The 18,087-nt window shown below is 43.9% G+C and overlaps 1 protein-coding gene across 1 annotated transcript in view; it reads right to left on the bottom strand.

The window, feature by feature from the left end:
- LOC102044446 (multiple epidermal growth factor-like domains protein 6) overlaps window positions 1–18,087 on the bottom strand; it is a 183,326-nt gene that overhangs the window by 61,630 nt on the left and 103,609 nt on the right. The window contains exons 7-8 of the mRNA XM_031055435.1: window positions 9,114–9,236; window positions 3,188–3,313 (exon numbers count right to left, since the gene is read on the bottom strand). Coding sequence (XP_030911295.1) covers window positions 3,188–3,313; window positions 9,114–9,236 — 249 coding nt within the window. The remainder of the gene's footprint in view (window positions 1–3,187; window positions 3,314–9,113; window positions 9,237–18,087) is intronic.

Consider the following 18,087-nt stretch of genomic DNA (forward strand, 5'->3'; position numbering starts at 1 on the left):
ACTAATTACTGTCTGATTTGAGACAGATGAGAAATATTTCTCACTTGCCCTAGAGGAAAGTCACCATCAGTTCAACAACACTGGAGTCAGGGTTTGAGGAGCCCTCGGAAGGGCTGAAGGAGTTTTGCTCTGACCGGGCTGCTTTGCTCTTCCACTTGCTACACAGGAGGAGGGAACAGGAGAGAAAATCTTGTGGATTTAAATATGGGGCAGGGCATTTTTTTGTCCCTTTTCTGTGCAGCCAAGTGGCATTTTATGCCAGCATTTGGTAAAGGAGGAAGCAGCCACAGAACATCCTCAAACGGGCTCATGTCACCTCCTTCCATCTCACGAACACACAAGACACAAACCGTTCCAGTCTGCAGGGCTGAGTTTGACTTGACAGTATTAAAAAAAAAATTAAAAAAACAAAATAAAAGCACAGTTAGGGATGTAGCACTGAAATTGGACTTCTGACACGATGGGTTGCAAATAGGTTTCCAAGGAACAGCAGCACTTCATCGTGCATGACACTTCCAAGGCTGACAACTTGGCTCTGCAGCTCGACAATTTGCGGTCTACAAAGGATTTAGCTCCAAGCAAGAACTCGCTCCTTGCTGATATGAAATATTGAGTTATTTGCCGATTCCTTTTCTATTTGGGTAAATTAAATGAAATCACTATCAAACAGCATCTGTTAAACCTGCATATTATGAAGGTTTTCAGAGCAGCTAAGGCTTTAATTTGAGAATGATTACAGCGCGGAGTAAAGCTTGTAATGCTCTGTGACATGACAACAGGCAAACAACAAATTACACGGTGGATGTTAGTAAAACATAGTAATTCAAATAAAGGTAGCAGCCTTGGAAGTCCTTGGATGAGATAAGTTTTTAAAGGAAAGATCTTCAGGACATGAGGCAATCAGTGACTGACTTGCTTTCCAGTGATATGTTCCTGTTAGAAGCAGGTTTCAGGAAAAGCCAAAAATAACTCATTAGTGTTCTTTTTTCACACATTTGCCTCTTACTGGTTCAATTAATAACTTTAGTAGACTCCATCCTACAAAGCTGTACTCCAAGCTGTTAAACACTATGGTGAAAAATTTACTGGCATGGTTTCATTTCCCAGGTGCCTCAGGACACAGAATCCCAAAATGGTTTGGGTTGGAAGGGACCTTAAAGCTGATCCAGCTCCACCCTCTGCCATGGGTAGGGACTCCTTTCACTGTCCCAGGGTGCTCCAAGCCCCATCCAGCCTGGCCTTGGACACTGCCAGGGATGGGGCAGACAGGGCTGTAAAACAACAGGGTCTCCAGTCCTGTCTGCCACAACTTCTAGAGCACCTAAAGAAAAGAGGTTTGGGCTTTATCAAATAAATTTTCTTGTTCACAGCAACCATGACTTCACACTGGAGAAAATATAAAGTGGTAAAGAGAAAAACTACCAGGCTTGAGTGTTTCTCCAAGGCTTTGCAGGGCTGTGGGTGCAGTATTAACTCCCAAAAGTCCACAGAGATGAATCCCTATCTGCACAGCACCTACACCTGCTGTGGAAAGTTCTCTCATGACACTGGTTTCTCCATCCAAACCATGACTCCAGCAGCCAAGCTTTGGTTGAAAAATAAAAAAACATCCAGACTCACCTCTTCCCACCTCTACTCAAAATATCTCTGAACTGACAACCCAAATGCATTCATGACCACTTCAGCCTCATGTGTTCCTGTAAAAATCTTGTCCATGGCCTTACCTAGCACTTTTCTCTCCCAGGCATTCATTCACTCAGATATTTATGGGGGGGGGAAGCATCCTACTCAGTCTTCATTTTGCAAGCTGAGCTCTGCTTACAAGGCAGATCCTCCTTCCCCCAGGCACAACTGCTCTCCTGGGGAGGGCTGCACTTATTTCTTTTGTTCAAACACCCTGGGGTAACCAGGTAATGGGTGCCCACCTGCAGACAAGGCTGACCCTGCCCCTCTCCAGAGCTCAGTAACCACAGGCTGGTGGCAAACCACTGCCTTTGGTGAGTGGGTGACTCTCTTCAGCCCCACCACGTGAGGGGCTGAACAGTGGTGGCAAAACCTCCCCTTTTAGGGGGTCCCAGCTGAGACAGAGCGTGGAAGTGGTCCATGGGAGCTTGAACTGTGCTGTGAGCACTCCAGGAGAACTCCCACCCCACCTGGCATCACTCAGATCCCTCTAGCCCAACCATGGTCCCACCACTCCATAAACCCACCCCAAAGACCTGTGCAGGCTCTGCACAGCCAGCTGGCCAAACACATCTCAAGCTGTTTGGAAAAGGGATGGGGAACAGCAGAGGAAGCTCTCTGACACCTCCTTCTCCCAAAGCTCCCTTTTTCTGGCTCTTTGATAATCTCAGGGGAAAAACGTGGCCACCCCATGAGAGACAGAGAGGCCACCAGGCTGTGGGTGCTCCCTGGGCTGCAGCCCCCATTTGGGGCAGGATTTGGGGGGGCCCAAACTGAAGGGGAAGGGTTCTCTGCACCCAGCAGGAGCTGGGAGCCATCTGAGCAGCAGGATTTACTTACACTTCATCCACAGCGTGTAAAATCTCCGAGCAGAAGAGGAGCCATATGGAAACGGTTTTGTGACAGGAATTTCAGCTCAATAAATCCATAAATTTGGCCTTATCTTTCTCTGGCATGTTCAAGGGTGTGTGTGTATGTGTGTGCTTGTGTTGGGGAATGGGGGGGTTGCCTTCAAAACTGATGAATATGTTAAGATATACAAGAAAAGAAAAGCAACAATCAAACCCAAAGGTAGCATTGCTGCTCTGCTTGAGAGGGTGCTTAGAAACCTGAAGGGGAGGATGAATGAATCAGCCTGTGATAAGCCAAAAGGAGATAAAGAGAAGACTTTTTTGTAGAATAAAACATGTAATGCAGGCCAACTCTATATACAACTTGATGAGCAATAAAATGTCAGAATTAAATCATGATTAAGTTCCTAACCTATGTCATCACCATCATTGTGCAAGGAGCAGCCAGGGATCTAGGAGGCCAAAATCTTGTTCAAAGCTGTGATTCAAAGTGAACTTCACACCTCAAACACGTGTTATTTTAAAACCCTGTCAATACGCAATTCCCAAAGCTGCTTTTGGCACGCAGGGGGAAATAGGAACGAACACAGTGACCCAAAACATCATCCTGGGGTCTGTTAAATTCCTTTACTGTGTGTTTTCACAGGACTCACCTTCACAGGATTTGGCATCTGCCTTCAGCTGGTAGCCTGGCTGGCACTGGCACTTGTAGCGTTCCTCACTGAGCTGAACACAGTCCTGCTCACAGCCCCCGTTGTTAATGCTGCAGGAATTGACAGCTGGAGCCAAGGAAGCAGGGAAGGAAAGCACATCAACAACCTGGGAGAACTTATTTCCTATTTTAAATACACAAATGACAGCAGAAGGAGGCAAACCTCGCCGAGCAGCTTTCAGAAATGCTCCTGTCCCCTCCCCTGAGTGGCTGCCCTCCCTTGTGCTCACGGAGCCTGTTTGACACAGCGTCCCACACCAGTGAAATCCCGATTCCAGGGAGAGGCAGGTGAGATCTGAGGGCTGTAATGCTGACTGAAGCATAGCACCCTTTGATCTGACAGCACCAAAGCACTGCAAATCCACCGAGGCAAGGAGGGGAAAAAAGAACAGCCCTGCTGGCACTTGCCCATTGATTATCTTTTTCTCTCCCTGCTTTCATTGATTAAAAATAGTAATTGTCTTTCAGGCTGATTTCCTCAGCCTCATAAATAAAAAAATTCAAATAACAGAAGCCACAAGCTCTGCAGAACAGACTCACACAGCAAACCACATGAACCGTGGGTCCTCTGTACATCTTTAAAGATGCTGCTTCTTTCACCCCAGCAAATTAATATTCTTTTTTGTTCAACACATATCCCTGGCCTCTGGAGAAACATTTCTCCTCCTGACAAAACATGTTAACACACACCCACACCTATTCACAGGCTGTATGTAAAAATAAGAGTGATGGTTTGACTCTGCTATTGTGCTGTGCTGATGGAAGTGTGTGTGCGTGGCTGCATCGAGATTTCCACAGCAGGGATGTAGTATGGAGAGATTCAAATGAGATATTAGGAAGAAATTCTTGACTCTGAGGGTGGGCAGGCCCTGGCACAGGTTGCCCAGAGAAGCTGTGGCTGCTCCTGGATCTCTGGAAGTGTCCAAGGCCAGGTTGGATGGGGCTTGGAACAATCTGAGGTAGTGGAAGGTGTGGGATGGGGTGGGACTGGATGAGCTTTAGGGTTCCTTGCAACCCAAACCATTCTGGGATTCTGTGTTCTTCTATGGGCAGCTGGAAAGATTATTTGGTCCATCATGGAATGCACCAAACTCTGAATCCAATGAAGTCAGCAAAGAGCTTTGATATTTATTTTTTTATATTCATTTTAGCAATATGTTTATTTCTTCATTTATCTGTAACAGACATTAGTGAACGTTAGCTGCAAGACCCACTACAGGATTCGTTTCACCCTATGCCACCAATTAGCAAACACTGAGTTTGTGCAGTCAAGTATGTGACAAAAAGGTGAAAAGAAAAGCAAATTTTTACATTCTCCTGGCTGCACACACAGCAGGAGGCACCTCAGTGCCCAGAAACCTGACCCTGGCTTCTGATCCCCACCTGTGCCCAGGAGCCTCCTGCCCTGCCACAGACAGACCCTGAAAGCAGCTCCTGTCTGCCCAGGAGACAGCACACCCCACACACTCTGAGCTCCCAGCTCCCTGCACATTTGCATCCATAAACCTGTTTTTCAGCAAGAATATTCAAATAAGATGAAAACATTTCAGGAGACGAGAAACATCTTAAATCCAAGTGACAGAATATACATGTTGGCTTTTAAAAGTGCCATTTTCTCCCTCAGTTTCTGGGCATGAGCCAATCTGGATGCAAGGGGAGATAAGCAGCAACCTGTCATGGTGAGGGTTTGGGAGGATCTGAGGGTGGGAGGGGGCAGGTGTGAAATCCACGAGTCCCAGTTTGGCGTGTGGCTGTGCCAGCTGCCAGGGGTTGCTCTGGAGCAGGCAGGGCAGGTTTGTCACCAGGCTGGATCCGTGAGAGGAGGTGCCAGACTGGAGGAGAAGAGCCCCCAGGGACAGGACAGGACTGTGCTCGTGGCTGCCAGCAGCACCTCTCCGAGCACAGAGAGAGACTTGGCACCTGCTGGGTCTGACTCCAGCTGTCACCAAGGGCCTGTGGCTGGAGGGATGAGCACCTGCACAGACAGAAATACAGCCTGACATTCACTTTTCAAAGGTTTTACTCTTGGAATTTGGCAGAAACCCAGCCCTGATGTGGATTCCAGACAGGCTGGGGATGATGCCAGGTGATGCCAAGAGAAGGAGGGGGTATCTGGGAAGGGGGACAGTGGTGGGAGACACCAGGTGAGAAAAACAAGGATCACAGAATGGTTTGAGTTCACCCTAAAGATCATCTCATTCCTGGCATGGCAGGGACACCTCCCACTATCCCAGCCTGATCCAGCCTGGCCTTGGACACTTCCAGGGATGGGGCAGCCACAGCTTCTCTGTGCCAGGACCTCCTCACCCTCACAGGGAACAATTCCTTCCTAATATCCAGTCTAACCCTGCTTTCTGACAATTCAAAGCCTTTCTGCCTTGTCCTGTCACACTATGTCCTTGTAAAAACTCCCTCTCCAGCTCTCTTGCAGGCCCTGATCTGATAACAGTTCAGGGAAATACACACATTTCTCAACCCATTATTTTTTATAATAAAGGTGATATTTTTACAAAGATCTGGCTCTGAAGCCATAGTTAGACACATGCATAGCAACCATGGGGTTAGAACATGCAATCTCTTCGAACCTGTGTTTTACATCACCTTAAATCCAATGCTGGCAGTGACAAGAAATGTAATTTCAGACATACAGGGCTTATATTTACATTGGAAAACACAGATTATAGAGCTGTAGAGACATTCTCTTTGTTACTTTCTCAATATATAAGAGCCTTAGTGTGCTAAAATCTCCCTAAAAAGCCAGCATCTCAACAGCTTCTCCACAAAAGGCAGACATCAAAGGTAACAGCTGGCACCAGAGATGAATCAGGGTCTAATGGCTGTGCCCTGTTTCCACTTCCAGGAGTTCAAACAGGAATAAATTCCACTGTAGACAATGAATCTACTACAGTCCAAACCCACAGCCTGATACTACAATAAACATGTTCTTTCTGAGTTTCAGCTTTTCAGATACCAGCTGGTTAAACTCCAGAGAAGTCAAACTCATTGCATTAACATAATCAAGGCATTACAAACAAAGCAAACAAAAAAGTTGGACAGGGTTGCAGTGAATATTTGGTCTGGCACGTGTGTTTATAAATTAATTCAATGCTGAGCAAAATTTGTAGGACCAAAAAGCTGAAGGAAGAAAAGGAGCACTGAAAGAGATGGGATTTTATCACGACACAAAGTACTGGGTAACATCAAAGGATGCAGGAATTAAATAGTTTACTCTCACACCCTGGTCATCACTGAACAAGGTAACCCACTCTGGAGATTTTTGGGTCTGAGCAGAGTATGGGTAGAGTTCTCTGCCTTAGAGTATGAGCAGAAGTTTCCAATGAGAGCAGGAAGAATGGCAAAAGCAGATTTCCTCTCTCCTTGTATTTTAAGGCTCATACTGGCAGAGGAGGGATGGACCACCAGCCACAAGTCAGGATCCCAAACACCCTGTGCTGAGGTGGCAGGAGGACCAGGTTTACTGGAAAACTTGTGGCAGCAGCTCAGTAATATTCCATGAATCACATGAGGAAGTATCTCATCCCAGGTTTTTGAGTCCTCAGATGTAAGCTGAATATCTTTTAAGATGATAGATCCACTTCCTTATGTATGGGAGATTTCCAAGCCATCCAGGCTGCAAAATCTGCTTCCCCTCAAATGATTTTGGCACTTTTGTTCCCACAAACACAGGGCTGCCAAAAAAGAAAAGCAGGACGTGGAAAGAATGAACCTAACAGCAGTCTGGGCTGGGCTCCTCTGAAAAGCCTCTCTAGAGGGACTTTTGTTTCTTATTTCTGCAGCTGAGATAATCACCTTCCATAAACAGCTCAGTGCCAGAATGTGGTCCCTTTTCTTTCTCAGCATGCAGGAGAGATCCTTACATCCTCTGAAGTATCCATGGAAGAAACACCACTGCTAATCCAAGCCTGTTTGAAATGCTGGATGTTCTGCTGAGCTGCACTAGGTCAGAGGAGAGGGGCATTAGTGGTTTGCCTCTCATCAGATGAGTGATGAAAGCTGAATGTACAGCCTGGTGCTGCACGAGGGGCAAACTCTCCGTCCCCAACAAGCAGCTACAGCCCAGATCCTGATCCTAGGCACTCCTGATTTATATGAAAGGCTTCTCCCTGTCCTCATCAATTAGTAACTGTCTTGTTCTCCAATGCATGAGAGCTTATTATATCCATTTGTTTTGGTGTCTTGTCTAAACAGCTGGAACAGGGCTCAATATCCTCCCTCAGTATCTTGTACATCCATTATTATGATAGCAGAGCTCTCTCAAACTCCTGCCTCCCATCTTAGGATTTATTTTTGTTTCTCCTTGATAATTTCTGAGACATTGCAAACAAAGCTGGTCACTGTATGAAGCACTTTGAATAACTTCTTGAGAATATTTACATTTATGAAATGAAAACTTGTTCTCTGGTATTGTTCACAGCTTGGACAAAGCTAAACTGAGCTTTCTGATTATGTGAGGCAAGAGGAAACCTAAGTATTTTGTGTCCACAGAAAATTTTACATATTACACAAGTAAATTCATTTAATTGCCATTAACATCTACTTTCTGCCTTTATTACACAGTTCTCTTTTTTTCCCCCCCAAAGTCCCTTTAGTCTCCTTTTCATATAAAAATCCTTCTCCACCACAAATGAGACTATTCAGAGACAGTAATGCAGCTCAAACAATACATCTTTCACTTCTGGGTCTTCCCTGGTCAGATCTGATCTGAGCAAGATTAATTTCTCTTTTAATCCACAGAAAACCACAATTGCTTCTAGTTAATTATGAACCACTCTGCTTTTACATGATTTTTTCCCCTCTCACTATAGTGTTTCCTTGTCCAGTCCTTCACCAACTAAGATAATCAAGAAAAGACTGAGACTTCATCACATTTTTAATTGCAGTTAATTGCCAAAACACTGAAAGTCTGTGTATGTGATAAACCCAAAAAACCTAAAAGGGTAAGTTTTAAAATAAAAAAAAAATCCATTATTCCCACAGCTTGAGCACTGGTACCTCCTGTGTCCTGGTTGCATCAGTGAATGAATTGCTGTGATAATTCCAGCAATGACTGGTGACATCTCTGGCTGAAGTTAAGCACAACCAAGGGACTTTGTGCAGGAACTGAGGCCATGCCCAAACTGTGAGTGAACTTATTCTGCAGATGTGGTCTGACTGTACTCGACTGTTCTTCCCATATTACCTCAAATCAGGCTTAAAAATTTAAACAAAAGGTGCCCTTTTCTTCTTCCCAGATGAAAGAACATTTGAATCCTTCCTGCAGAATGCAAAAATCTTACTTTTGTACTGATTTAAATGCGATATAAGAAATGTGTATTTCACGCTATTGCTTTTAACAATATGCAGAATTAACTCAGGTGTGCCTTGTTTCAGGCTTTAGAGTCCAAGCTAAGAAACACAGGGTTTATTTCTGCAATCCCCTCCACATCAGCAGGCAATGTGTCACGGCTGAGCTCCATGGCGCTCTCATTGACATGAGCACACATGGGGTGACTCCACCCTGTAAATCACAATCATTTACCCTGGACACAACCTCTAAAGCCACCAAGTCCCAGGGCACTGCTGGGATGTGCCACAAAGAAAAAACACTCAGAATTTAAAAAATGTCATTTGAAATGAAGACACCCTAAGCTCTTCAATGCCTCCTGCAAAAGAATTTTCACCAACATGAGACACCATCAAAAAACCAAACAACAAAGCAAAGTGAAGAGTAATTTTGGCAATACCTGCATCCTCACAGGCTGATTGAACCAGAATGGGTAACGATATTTAGTGAAAACTCAGATTGGAGAGTCAGAAGGCTTTGCAGCTAGAGAAAGCCCGAGTTGGAGGATGAGAGGGTTCCTTACCGAGGCAGGTGCGGCCGTCGGCGTGGAGCCGGAATCCCGGCTGGCACTGGCACTGGAAGGAGCCCTGGGTGTTGGCACAGCCCTGCTGGCAGCCCCCGTTCAGCACCTCACACTCGTCCACGTCTGCAGAAGGAAGGGACAGGGTGAGGAAGGATTGCAAGAGAGCCGGGTTCTCCTGCAGGGCTCATCCAAAATGCAGGGAGCTCGGGCTGGGTTGTTGTTTGCTTCATTTTGGCAGCAAAGAAAAGGGGAATTTTATGGTGTTTTTCCAAGTTCCTGTAGGCACTGCCTCTGTAGTCTCTGCTTCTGAAGTCCTGGTTAATTAGAGTGATTTGTGACATGGCTGCTTCATTGAGGCCAAGAGAAAAATATAAGGGAAGAATTAGGGTTAGATAACACATCTGAGCCTGTAGGAGCTGCTGGTCAAACCTTTGGCTTTTATAAAAACTTGCTCTATGAAGATTTCCTTCGGCATCAGGCCTTTAATCCTATTTGTTCTTGGGGGTACAAGCAGGTACAACTGACCTGAATGGAAAACAGACACATTCTCCATCACCATTACGTTTTCAACCATGGATAGCACAGAGAGCTTAAAGACAAAATTTTAGAAGAGTGAGGAATTTTTTCTACATTTTCTGTGTCCCTTGCCATACAAGCATAGAATCACAGAACTGTTTGGGCTGGATGGGACCCTAAAGCTCCTCTCATTCCAGCCCTGGCTGTGTTCAGGGACACCTCCCACTATCCCAGGTTGTTCCAAGCTTCATCCAGCCTGGCACTGGGCACTTCCAGGGAGGGGGGAAAACATTGTGCCTTGTTCTTCCTTGTGCTCACCTAAACTTTCCATAGCATCTTCTCAGACAACCTCCCAGAAAAATGATGTGAGCTCCTGCTGATACCTTTTTCCAAAGCTAAGCAGGCATCATTCCATATTTCAGGGGATTTTGGAGGATTACATTTGGTCAAATGAAGAGGGAAACAAGCACTAAACCAGCTTGAGAACACTGCTGTAAAGTTCCAGCTGAAAATGATGGACAATGATGGACAAAGATCAAGAAGAGTTTAAGTAAACAGGTGAAGGTCTAAGACAGAATCATAAAACTGAATTTCCAGAAGTACCACATAAGCAGTTTCTGCACCTCTTCAGCAATGCTGGGCTACTGTAAATAGCATTTGATTGACATGTTGACACCCTTACTTAAAAATCAACATGGGGTCGTTGGAAATAAGGGTCAATTACTCCATTCCCTGAAAAAAATCCACCTGGCAGATATTTGCTTAGATTTTGTCTGTCCTTTCCTTAGCAGTCCCCAGGGATAGCAGCTCCACCTCCCACCATCTCCCCCAGGGGCGATTCTTGTCCCAAATTATCCAAATGCCAAAGATATTTTCTTCCCCAAGTCAAGCCTCCCTCCTGCAACAGACATCTCTAAAGAACCCCCCCTTTCAATACTGCAGCCTCCTGCTGATTTAATTGCTCTTTAGATCATGTTCTGAAATTATCTAATGGGAGGCAAGTCCACAACTGCTCCTGTGGGGGAAGTGAAGGAATTTCCCCCCCATATTGCACTTGAGGAACAAGGGGTCTGGCTTTCATATCTTTGCTGTGGTTGTATCTGTTTTGCATTTAACTTTCATGGTTTACGTATTTTTTTAATGCTTTTATGTTTATTCCATTTTAGAAAATCTAATCACAATTAACTGAAGGAGGAAGTTTTAAAGAAGACTTGGAAATGCACAACATCCCACTCCTGAGGAAATGCATTTATGAAGTTAAATTTTAATACTTCACATGTGAATTTCCTTCACCTAAAATGAAGTCCTGGTGTTGACTGGTGTTTAAATTCAGACCATTTGCTAACATGCACCCCTTTTTGATCCTTCTGCTGTATTTGTTGTTTTATTAGACTGTATACTACATACATGTCCTACTGCCTGGAGACATCTGGAATATGCTTTTTTTGAAACAGAAATTTTGCCTTTTAAAATGTAAACAGTAAACAGAAAATGTTATTCACCTTGTTTAATTCCATACCGCTAAGAACCAGACGGCTGAAAAATGCCAGGACGAAATCAAACCCAGGAAACTCTTTGTATGGAGTGTCAGAGAAATAAAATAAGCAAAAAGACTCAGAAAAATAGAACAAGGAAGCAGCTGAACCACATAGTACACCACATTCCAGTATTTATACCTCAATAAACTCAAACACTGGGAGCTTCAGTATTTTAATGTTATAGGCTACGATCAGCTGGAGAATTTCTCTCATATACCAAACACAGTTTTAAGTTCAGATATTGGCACTTACAAAGGAGAAAAAATAGTCCCGCTAATAAAAACGAGCTGGGAGTTAGTGATATTGGTTAGTCTCCATTTGGAGATTTAGAGGAGTGACTTGGTTTACGGGGGAGCTCTGCACCCAGCAGCAGCTCTTCCCTGAGCAGCACTTCCCGAGTGCTGGCACATCCCAGAGGGCCATACAGCAGTGATATTGCTGAAAGGCAGCACAATTCAAGGCAAAATAAAAGATCCTAAACCACTTGTGCCCATGAGCTAGACCCAGCCCCAGCCTGAGCCTCCCTGCAGCAAGAGGAGGCGAGACCCAGGAGCTGAAAATGCAGCTCCACGACGCCACATCAACAGCAAATCTGATGACAGATGATCCCTTCCAGCCCCAGACTTCCTCCGCAAGATCAATATTTTAAGGATTATATGCTGAAAGATTCCTTCACATCCAGCAGATAAAATCAAGAGAAATGCAAGGCGCAGTCGCCTTTCCACGTCTCCTCCCTCTCAAGGCCAGGAAACAGCTTCGCCCCCAGTTACAGCAGAAAAATTCCCTAATTATTTTGTCTGGAGAGCAGTCTGCAAAGCAGACACTGATCTAAATGTCTGAACTGCATTTGGAAGTTTTAAAAGTCTAAACTATTTGGACTTTCATATTTGAATTGCTGTACTAGTAAAGGACACGTAGCAGCAAAAGAACAGCTTCTGCTTTTGTAGGTACACAAGTGGATGTATTTTTTCTACTTGGCTATAGAAAGATGAAATTATTCTAGAATAGCAGATGTATAAAAATATTTAAAAGCATTCTTGAAATATGAAGCCCTTCCATTTCAATTCTAGACCATCACAGGATTATGGGAGATTGTATCTGCATCTGTGATTAAATTTGGATTAGTTTCCAGTGCAGATCAAACTGAAACACCTTCCTGCTCGAATTTCTATAGTTACAACCTAGGATGCTTATCTGAATAACCTGAATTTCAAGCCACTTATGGTTTGCTTATCACAAGCCAGACTGTGATGAAAGCGGCTGCATCCCCACAAGACAGAGGGAGAGCAATTCCTGGAGACAAGAAGGAAAATGAGAGCTGTGTGCTATCCCCAGGCTGTCTTGCCAAGGAGATTACACTGCTGGGTGAACAAAGCAGAGGTGGTGTGTAGATATTCTCCTTCTCACCTTCAGAACATTTCAGAGGTGCTTTACAGGGGGATTCCCCATTGATGGTACCTTCCTGTGTCCTTTTTCATCCACCTTTCATCAAGAATTACCTAATAGTCAAACAAACCAAAGTCTGTGTGTTCCCAAGATGTGAAATATTTTAACCACATCTTTTTTAGCTCCTCATGCTCCTGAGGGCTGTGCACTTGGGCTGACCCTTCCTCCATCCCAACACCTCAAGTTCCAAACACAATAGAAGAGGATGTGATGCACAAATGCCCAAGGCACTGCCAGCACCTTCCCCTTTCCAAAGGCAGATCCCACAGGTGGAGTTCCAGTTTGTGAAATCCTCCACTCCCCTGACTGAGGGCCCTGCTAATCGTCAAGGAGGTTGGTCCCTAATTGACTTGATTAACCACATTAAAAGTCCATTTGCCCTGCCCAAACCCTGTTTCAGTGCAGAGCTGTGTCACTGCTTGTTTGGAATTCAGGATCATCACATTAGCAGCTTTTTTCATATCATTATTAAAATGCTCAGGAACAGCTATGATCAATCAGTTCCTCAAAAATACACAGAGCAGTAATAAACATAGATAATTAGTGAACTTGCAATCATGGTTTTTATAAAGGAAGGAAGAAAGAAAGCAAGATCCTGCCAGATCAATTCTCTACTAACAGAAAGCTTTGCTTTTTAAGATCACTAAGAAATTCAAACAAGATACAGATCTGATCTCCAAAAAGAAAGCAAAACAGGATAACAAACCTCCATTTTGAGAATCCTGAATGGAGGAGAGATGATGTGCCCAAGGTATCCCAGGGATGGACACTGCCAAAAGATCCATGTGACACAGGGTGACAGCAAAGTTTGCCTCTCAAGGAGCTTCCCCCAGCCAGGGGCATTTCTGGAGGGTGACAAATGAACACGCTTTCCCTCCCTTGACCATTAAAATTTGCAGATTGAGAACTGTTCAGAGTCAGTGTTTTCTGAGAGATAAGCAGACAAAAACGTTTCTCTTCCTAATGCCTAGGCACTGATGGAGAAAGAAACCAGAACTGGACAGGACTAACCTCACCATTTAGAACAGATATTAGGAACAATTTCATCCTGGAAGGGGTCGTAAAGCATTGGAACAGGCTGCTGGGGCAGTGATGGAAATGCCACCATCCCTGGACATGGTTTAATGAACACACTGGTGGTGCTGGGCTGACTGCTGGACTTGATCTTGGAAGGTCTTTTCCAACCTCAGGGGTTGTATGATTTCAGGATTTTTTTGAATAATTAATTAAGTTTCGGCAAAATCTATTCACTTTGTCAAGCAGAGAGCAACACAGAGAGGCAGAGATCAAACAGTTGTGATCATCACCTACCCCACAAACACCAGAATATGGTATTTTTCCACATGGATGGAAAGATTTCTGTCCAGCTGTGGGCTGATGTGAGAACCCATTCCTTGCTGGTACCTGCACGCGGGGACCCAAACCCCCACCACAGCATCTGTGGATCTGGCCCAATGACTTTCACTAAAGCATAACTACACCCTTTTCTTTAAATTCCTGAGAAATATTACATAAAACAGGAATGAATGACACACAAACATTTCCTCTTTCCAGCCACCACAATCCCCCAGCTTGCTGCAGAAAGGATGAGACCAGCAGAAGCAGGGAAACACAAACCCCTACTCGGATTGACTCAGAGAATGGTTTATGCTGATGGTTTTAAAGTCAGATTATAATTAAAAATAATGACAGTGATTATTTATTTTAAAAACCCAGACCAGAAAGAAGAAACGTGGTCTAGTCCTTGCAGCATTATCTTAAAATTCACTAAAATCAGGGTTTGAGCCCTCTGTACCCAGGGAGCTCTGTGGGTCACTGGTCTCCACAAAATATTCACTAACATCACTAAAATCAGGGTTTGAGCCCTCTGTACCCAGGGAGCTCTGTGGGTCACTGGTCTCCACAAAATATTCACTAAAATCACTAAAATCAGGGTTTTAAAATTCACTTAAAATTAACGAAAATTTACTAAAATCAGGGTTTGAGCCCTCTTTACCCAGGGAGCTCTGTGGGTCATTGGTCTCCACAAAATATTGTGAGGCTCAGTCAGGAATGATGGCGACAGAGAAACGGGGAAGACTGGATCTTAAGGAAAGTACCACAACAAGAAACCTTAAGAGGCTCTATTTAAAATTATCACAAGTGGATAAACTGTTCAACTCCAACACAGCTTTGGAAATAAGTTCCAACAATCTGGCTCACCCCTCCCTTGCCCCCGGACTCTTCAGCTGCAGATCACTTCGTACATCTGATAAGAAAACTCTGATTGTTTGCTATTTAATGTGGCATTTTAAATCAACAAAGATGCATGACAGTGCTTTGCCTTCTGTTATTTGTAACTGCACTGTTACTGCTCTCTTCTCTATATTCCAAAGGGTGTTTAAACCTCACAAAAGTTATGAAGTGAAAATATCATATGGTCTTTCCCCACTAATTACATGGAGGATTTTACACATTATTTAGTGTGTTTTTCAGTTAAATAATTTATGTACTCATGGGAAGGAAGGGAAACAGGCTTGGTTCCCAGACATTCTTAAGCTGATCACAAAAGTCAGAAATTATTCTATAAAGTAAAACTTAAAATAAGCCCCTGTTATTGTTGTAAGTAGGTAAATTTATAACAGATTCAACTCACAGCTTCCTTTAAATCACAGAACTGCTCAAGTCTCAAGCTCAGAAATGTCCAAAATTTGACAACCAGTGTGAATTCCCTCACAAAGCATGACATAATTTGCTCTTGCAGTAGAAGTTTTGAAAAGGATCTCTTCTCTTTTACTAACACAAAAATAATTTTCAGGGTTTGAAACTCCTGTTGCTAGAAAAATATTTGGCCATCTTTTCCACAATGAAAGAAGTTTTACATTGGTATTGACTCTAGGAAGGAAAATACAAGTTTGAAATCTAGTCCAAAACAAAGCCTAAAATTAAAACAAAACAAAACCAAAAACCAGTTCATATTAATAAAAAACGTATTTCTTTTTCATTGAACCAAACTGAGCAGCAAAGATTGAGAAAAGCAGTTTTGGGTGGCTGGGAAGTTCTAAACTGCAAAACTCCTGGTCTGGTGCTTTTTTTTAATGCTCCACAAAACACCACAAATACTCTACAAGCTCCTTTGAGTGGTTCCCTAGAACCTGGTGTTAAAACACCTCCACGAAACAGCTTTCAGCATAGATAAATGCACTCCTGCAGAGCCAGCTGGGTCATTTTGAACTCTTAGTTCTCCCAGGCTTTTATTTTTGCTCCTCAGCTATTTGCTCTGCCCTTTGCTGGCCCCTGCCATGGATTAGATGAGCATCCATTGTCTGAGCCAGCCAGGTCAGCCCCGACCTGCTGCAGCTTCCTCACTGCCAGCTGTCCCAGGCAAGGCTGCTCCAACAGGATTAACTCATGGAATGGCTCCAGCAAGCCAAAAGGAGCTGGGAAGAGACTGGTTAAAAGGCAAGGTTAATGATTCCTCACCAAATTTAGCCCCTGCAAACCGGTTTCACAATGGAGGAGGACCCTTGTTGCAGCAGCCAGTTTTCTACCGCATTTCTTCACCCAGGACAAAGGACAAAGCAACTTCTACCAGCACCCGTTTTGTTGGCAAAGAAAGAGGCTTTACAAGTGATCTCATAATTTTACCTGCTCCTGAAAATGGGCAAGGGAAGGTAAATAATGGCATTAGATCACCACAGCTTTTTGTCTGTCAGTCTGTCCTCCAGACCTCCCTGGAGATTTGGTCCATCGTGGAGAGGCATCTTCTACCCTGTAGCTGGTACCTTGTCCTACACCTCATGTGCTTTCCCAGGTGGTTTTAAGGACTTCCAGCTGTGCCTAGGCCAGGTTTCACTTCTCTCCTTCTGGTTTCTCTCTCTCTCTACACAGGAAACACCAAAGGATGGAAACCACAGCGCTGTGAAACGTTGAACAGCAGAGCCATCAATGGGACCTTGTGCTAGGTAATAAATATTTATGTCCAGATCTGAAAGGAGATGCATCTCCTGATGCCTGTTTTCAAGGGAAAAGGACAGAGGCATCTCCAGTGTATGGCATTTTTGACAGATCCATGGAGCAGGAGTGACAGGGGCTGTCCCACAACCTGCTTTTGGGAAGAAGACTTCTGTGAGCACTGCAAGGGACAATCCATCTCAACAAGTCTAAGAGACCTGGAATTAATTTCCTGGTCTGTCACTGGCCTTAGTGGGGAGTAAAGAGATGAATAAATTGTCATGAGATATCATGCAACCCTGTTTGTGGGGGCCACAGGAAAGAGCAACACCGACCTGACTGGAAAGAACAACATTGACCTGACACAGATCCTGGTAATTTGAATTCATTGACTTTGAACTCGATATGGCAGAGCCTTCCTTCTTTCCTTTCCCTTTCCCTTTCCCTTTCCCTTTCCTTCCTCCCTTCAATATTCTTTTCAAGCTAAGACTGGCACCAGACAACCACTTAAAATGGTGACTTGTTGCTTCCAATGCCTGGACCCTGCCACCACAGTTCATTTCCCATCTGCCCCCCAGGACAGAGATCTCCTGGACAGAGTGATGAGAGAAGAGAAAATTGGCCAATGTTTGTGCTGCCCATTTCTGCTTACTCTCCATGCCTGACATGCCACTCTCTCACGAGATATTTAACAGTGGTTTAGCTCAATAAACATCCAAGAGCCCCTCATCCACAGCTCTAAATGCAAACCATATGTTGCAGATGAAAACCCTGAAGATTGTAATTAGAACTGTCCATTCAATTTAAACAAAGTCAAGAATGAAAACTATTTCAAATTCAATAAACAGGCCATTTCAAAGTGTAGACACTGTGGAGGACAAGCTTAACAACTTAATTGACAGGTAAAGCTTCATTTCTAATCCTCATTTTGATATCATCTGTAGCCTCAGGAGTCAAAACACATCGCTGCTCAGTGCTCAAAATATGCAGAGAAAATGAAAATGTCAGCTGAATGAAAAAAAAAGGAGAAGCATCTGTTTGATAGCTGTGTAAGCCTGTGATATGTAAACTGCTTTGGAGTCAAGCAGCCCTAATTAGAGTTTCAAGGAATTCTTCATTAAATACAGACAGAGACATATATATATATATATTCACACACTTTAAGCAATTATTGAAACCAGACAATTTGCAGGAAAACCAGGCCATAGAATTAAAGCAAGGAACATGACAATTTCATGGCCAGACCTCAGACAACACTGTGATGTTTTCACACAGCCGTGTAGAAATACATTCTTCCATCTTTTCACAAAGCAGTTCTGTATGTTTTTCTCCACTTTAAGTATTTAAAACAAAAAAAGAACGATCTTTTTTGGGATCTTGGTGTAGTACACAGCAAAGTAAAGCCAAAAAGGAAGAGTGATGGGGTTACCAGCCCCCTCAGTGGGGTTAGACTAATAGATATTTTGGCAACTGCACCCCCTTGACAACTCCAACTCCCATCAATATGAAACCCACACAGATGGACACAAACTCTCACTGAA

This window comes from Geospiza fortis, unplaced genomic scaffold, assembly GCF_000277835.1.
Source record: "Geospiza fortis unplaced genomic scaffold, GeoFor_1.0 scaffold172, whole genome shotgun sequence".
In the NCBI taxonomy this organism is placed as follows: Eukaryota; Metazoa; Chordata; class Aves; order Passeriformes; family Thraupidae; genus Geospiza; species Geospiza fortis.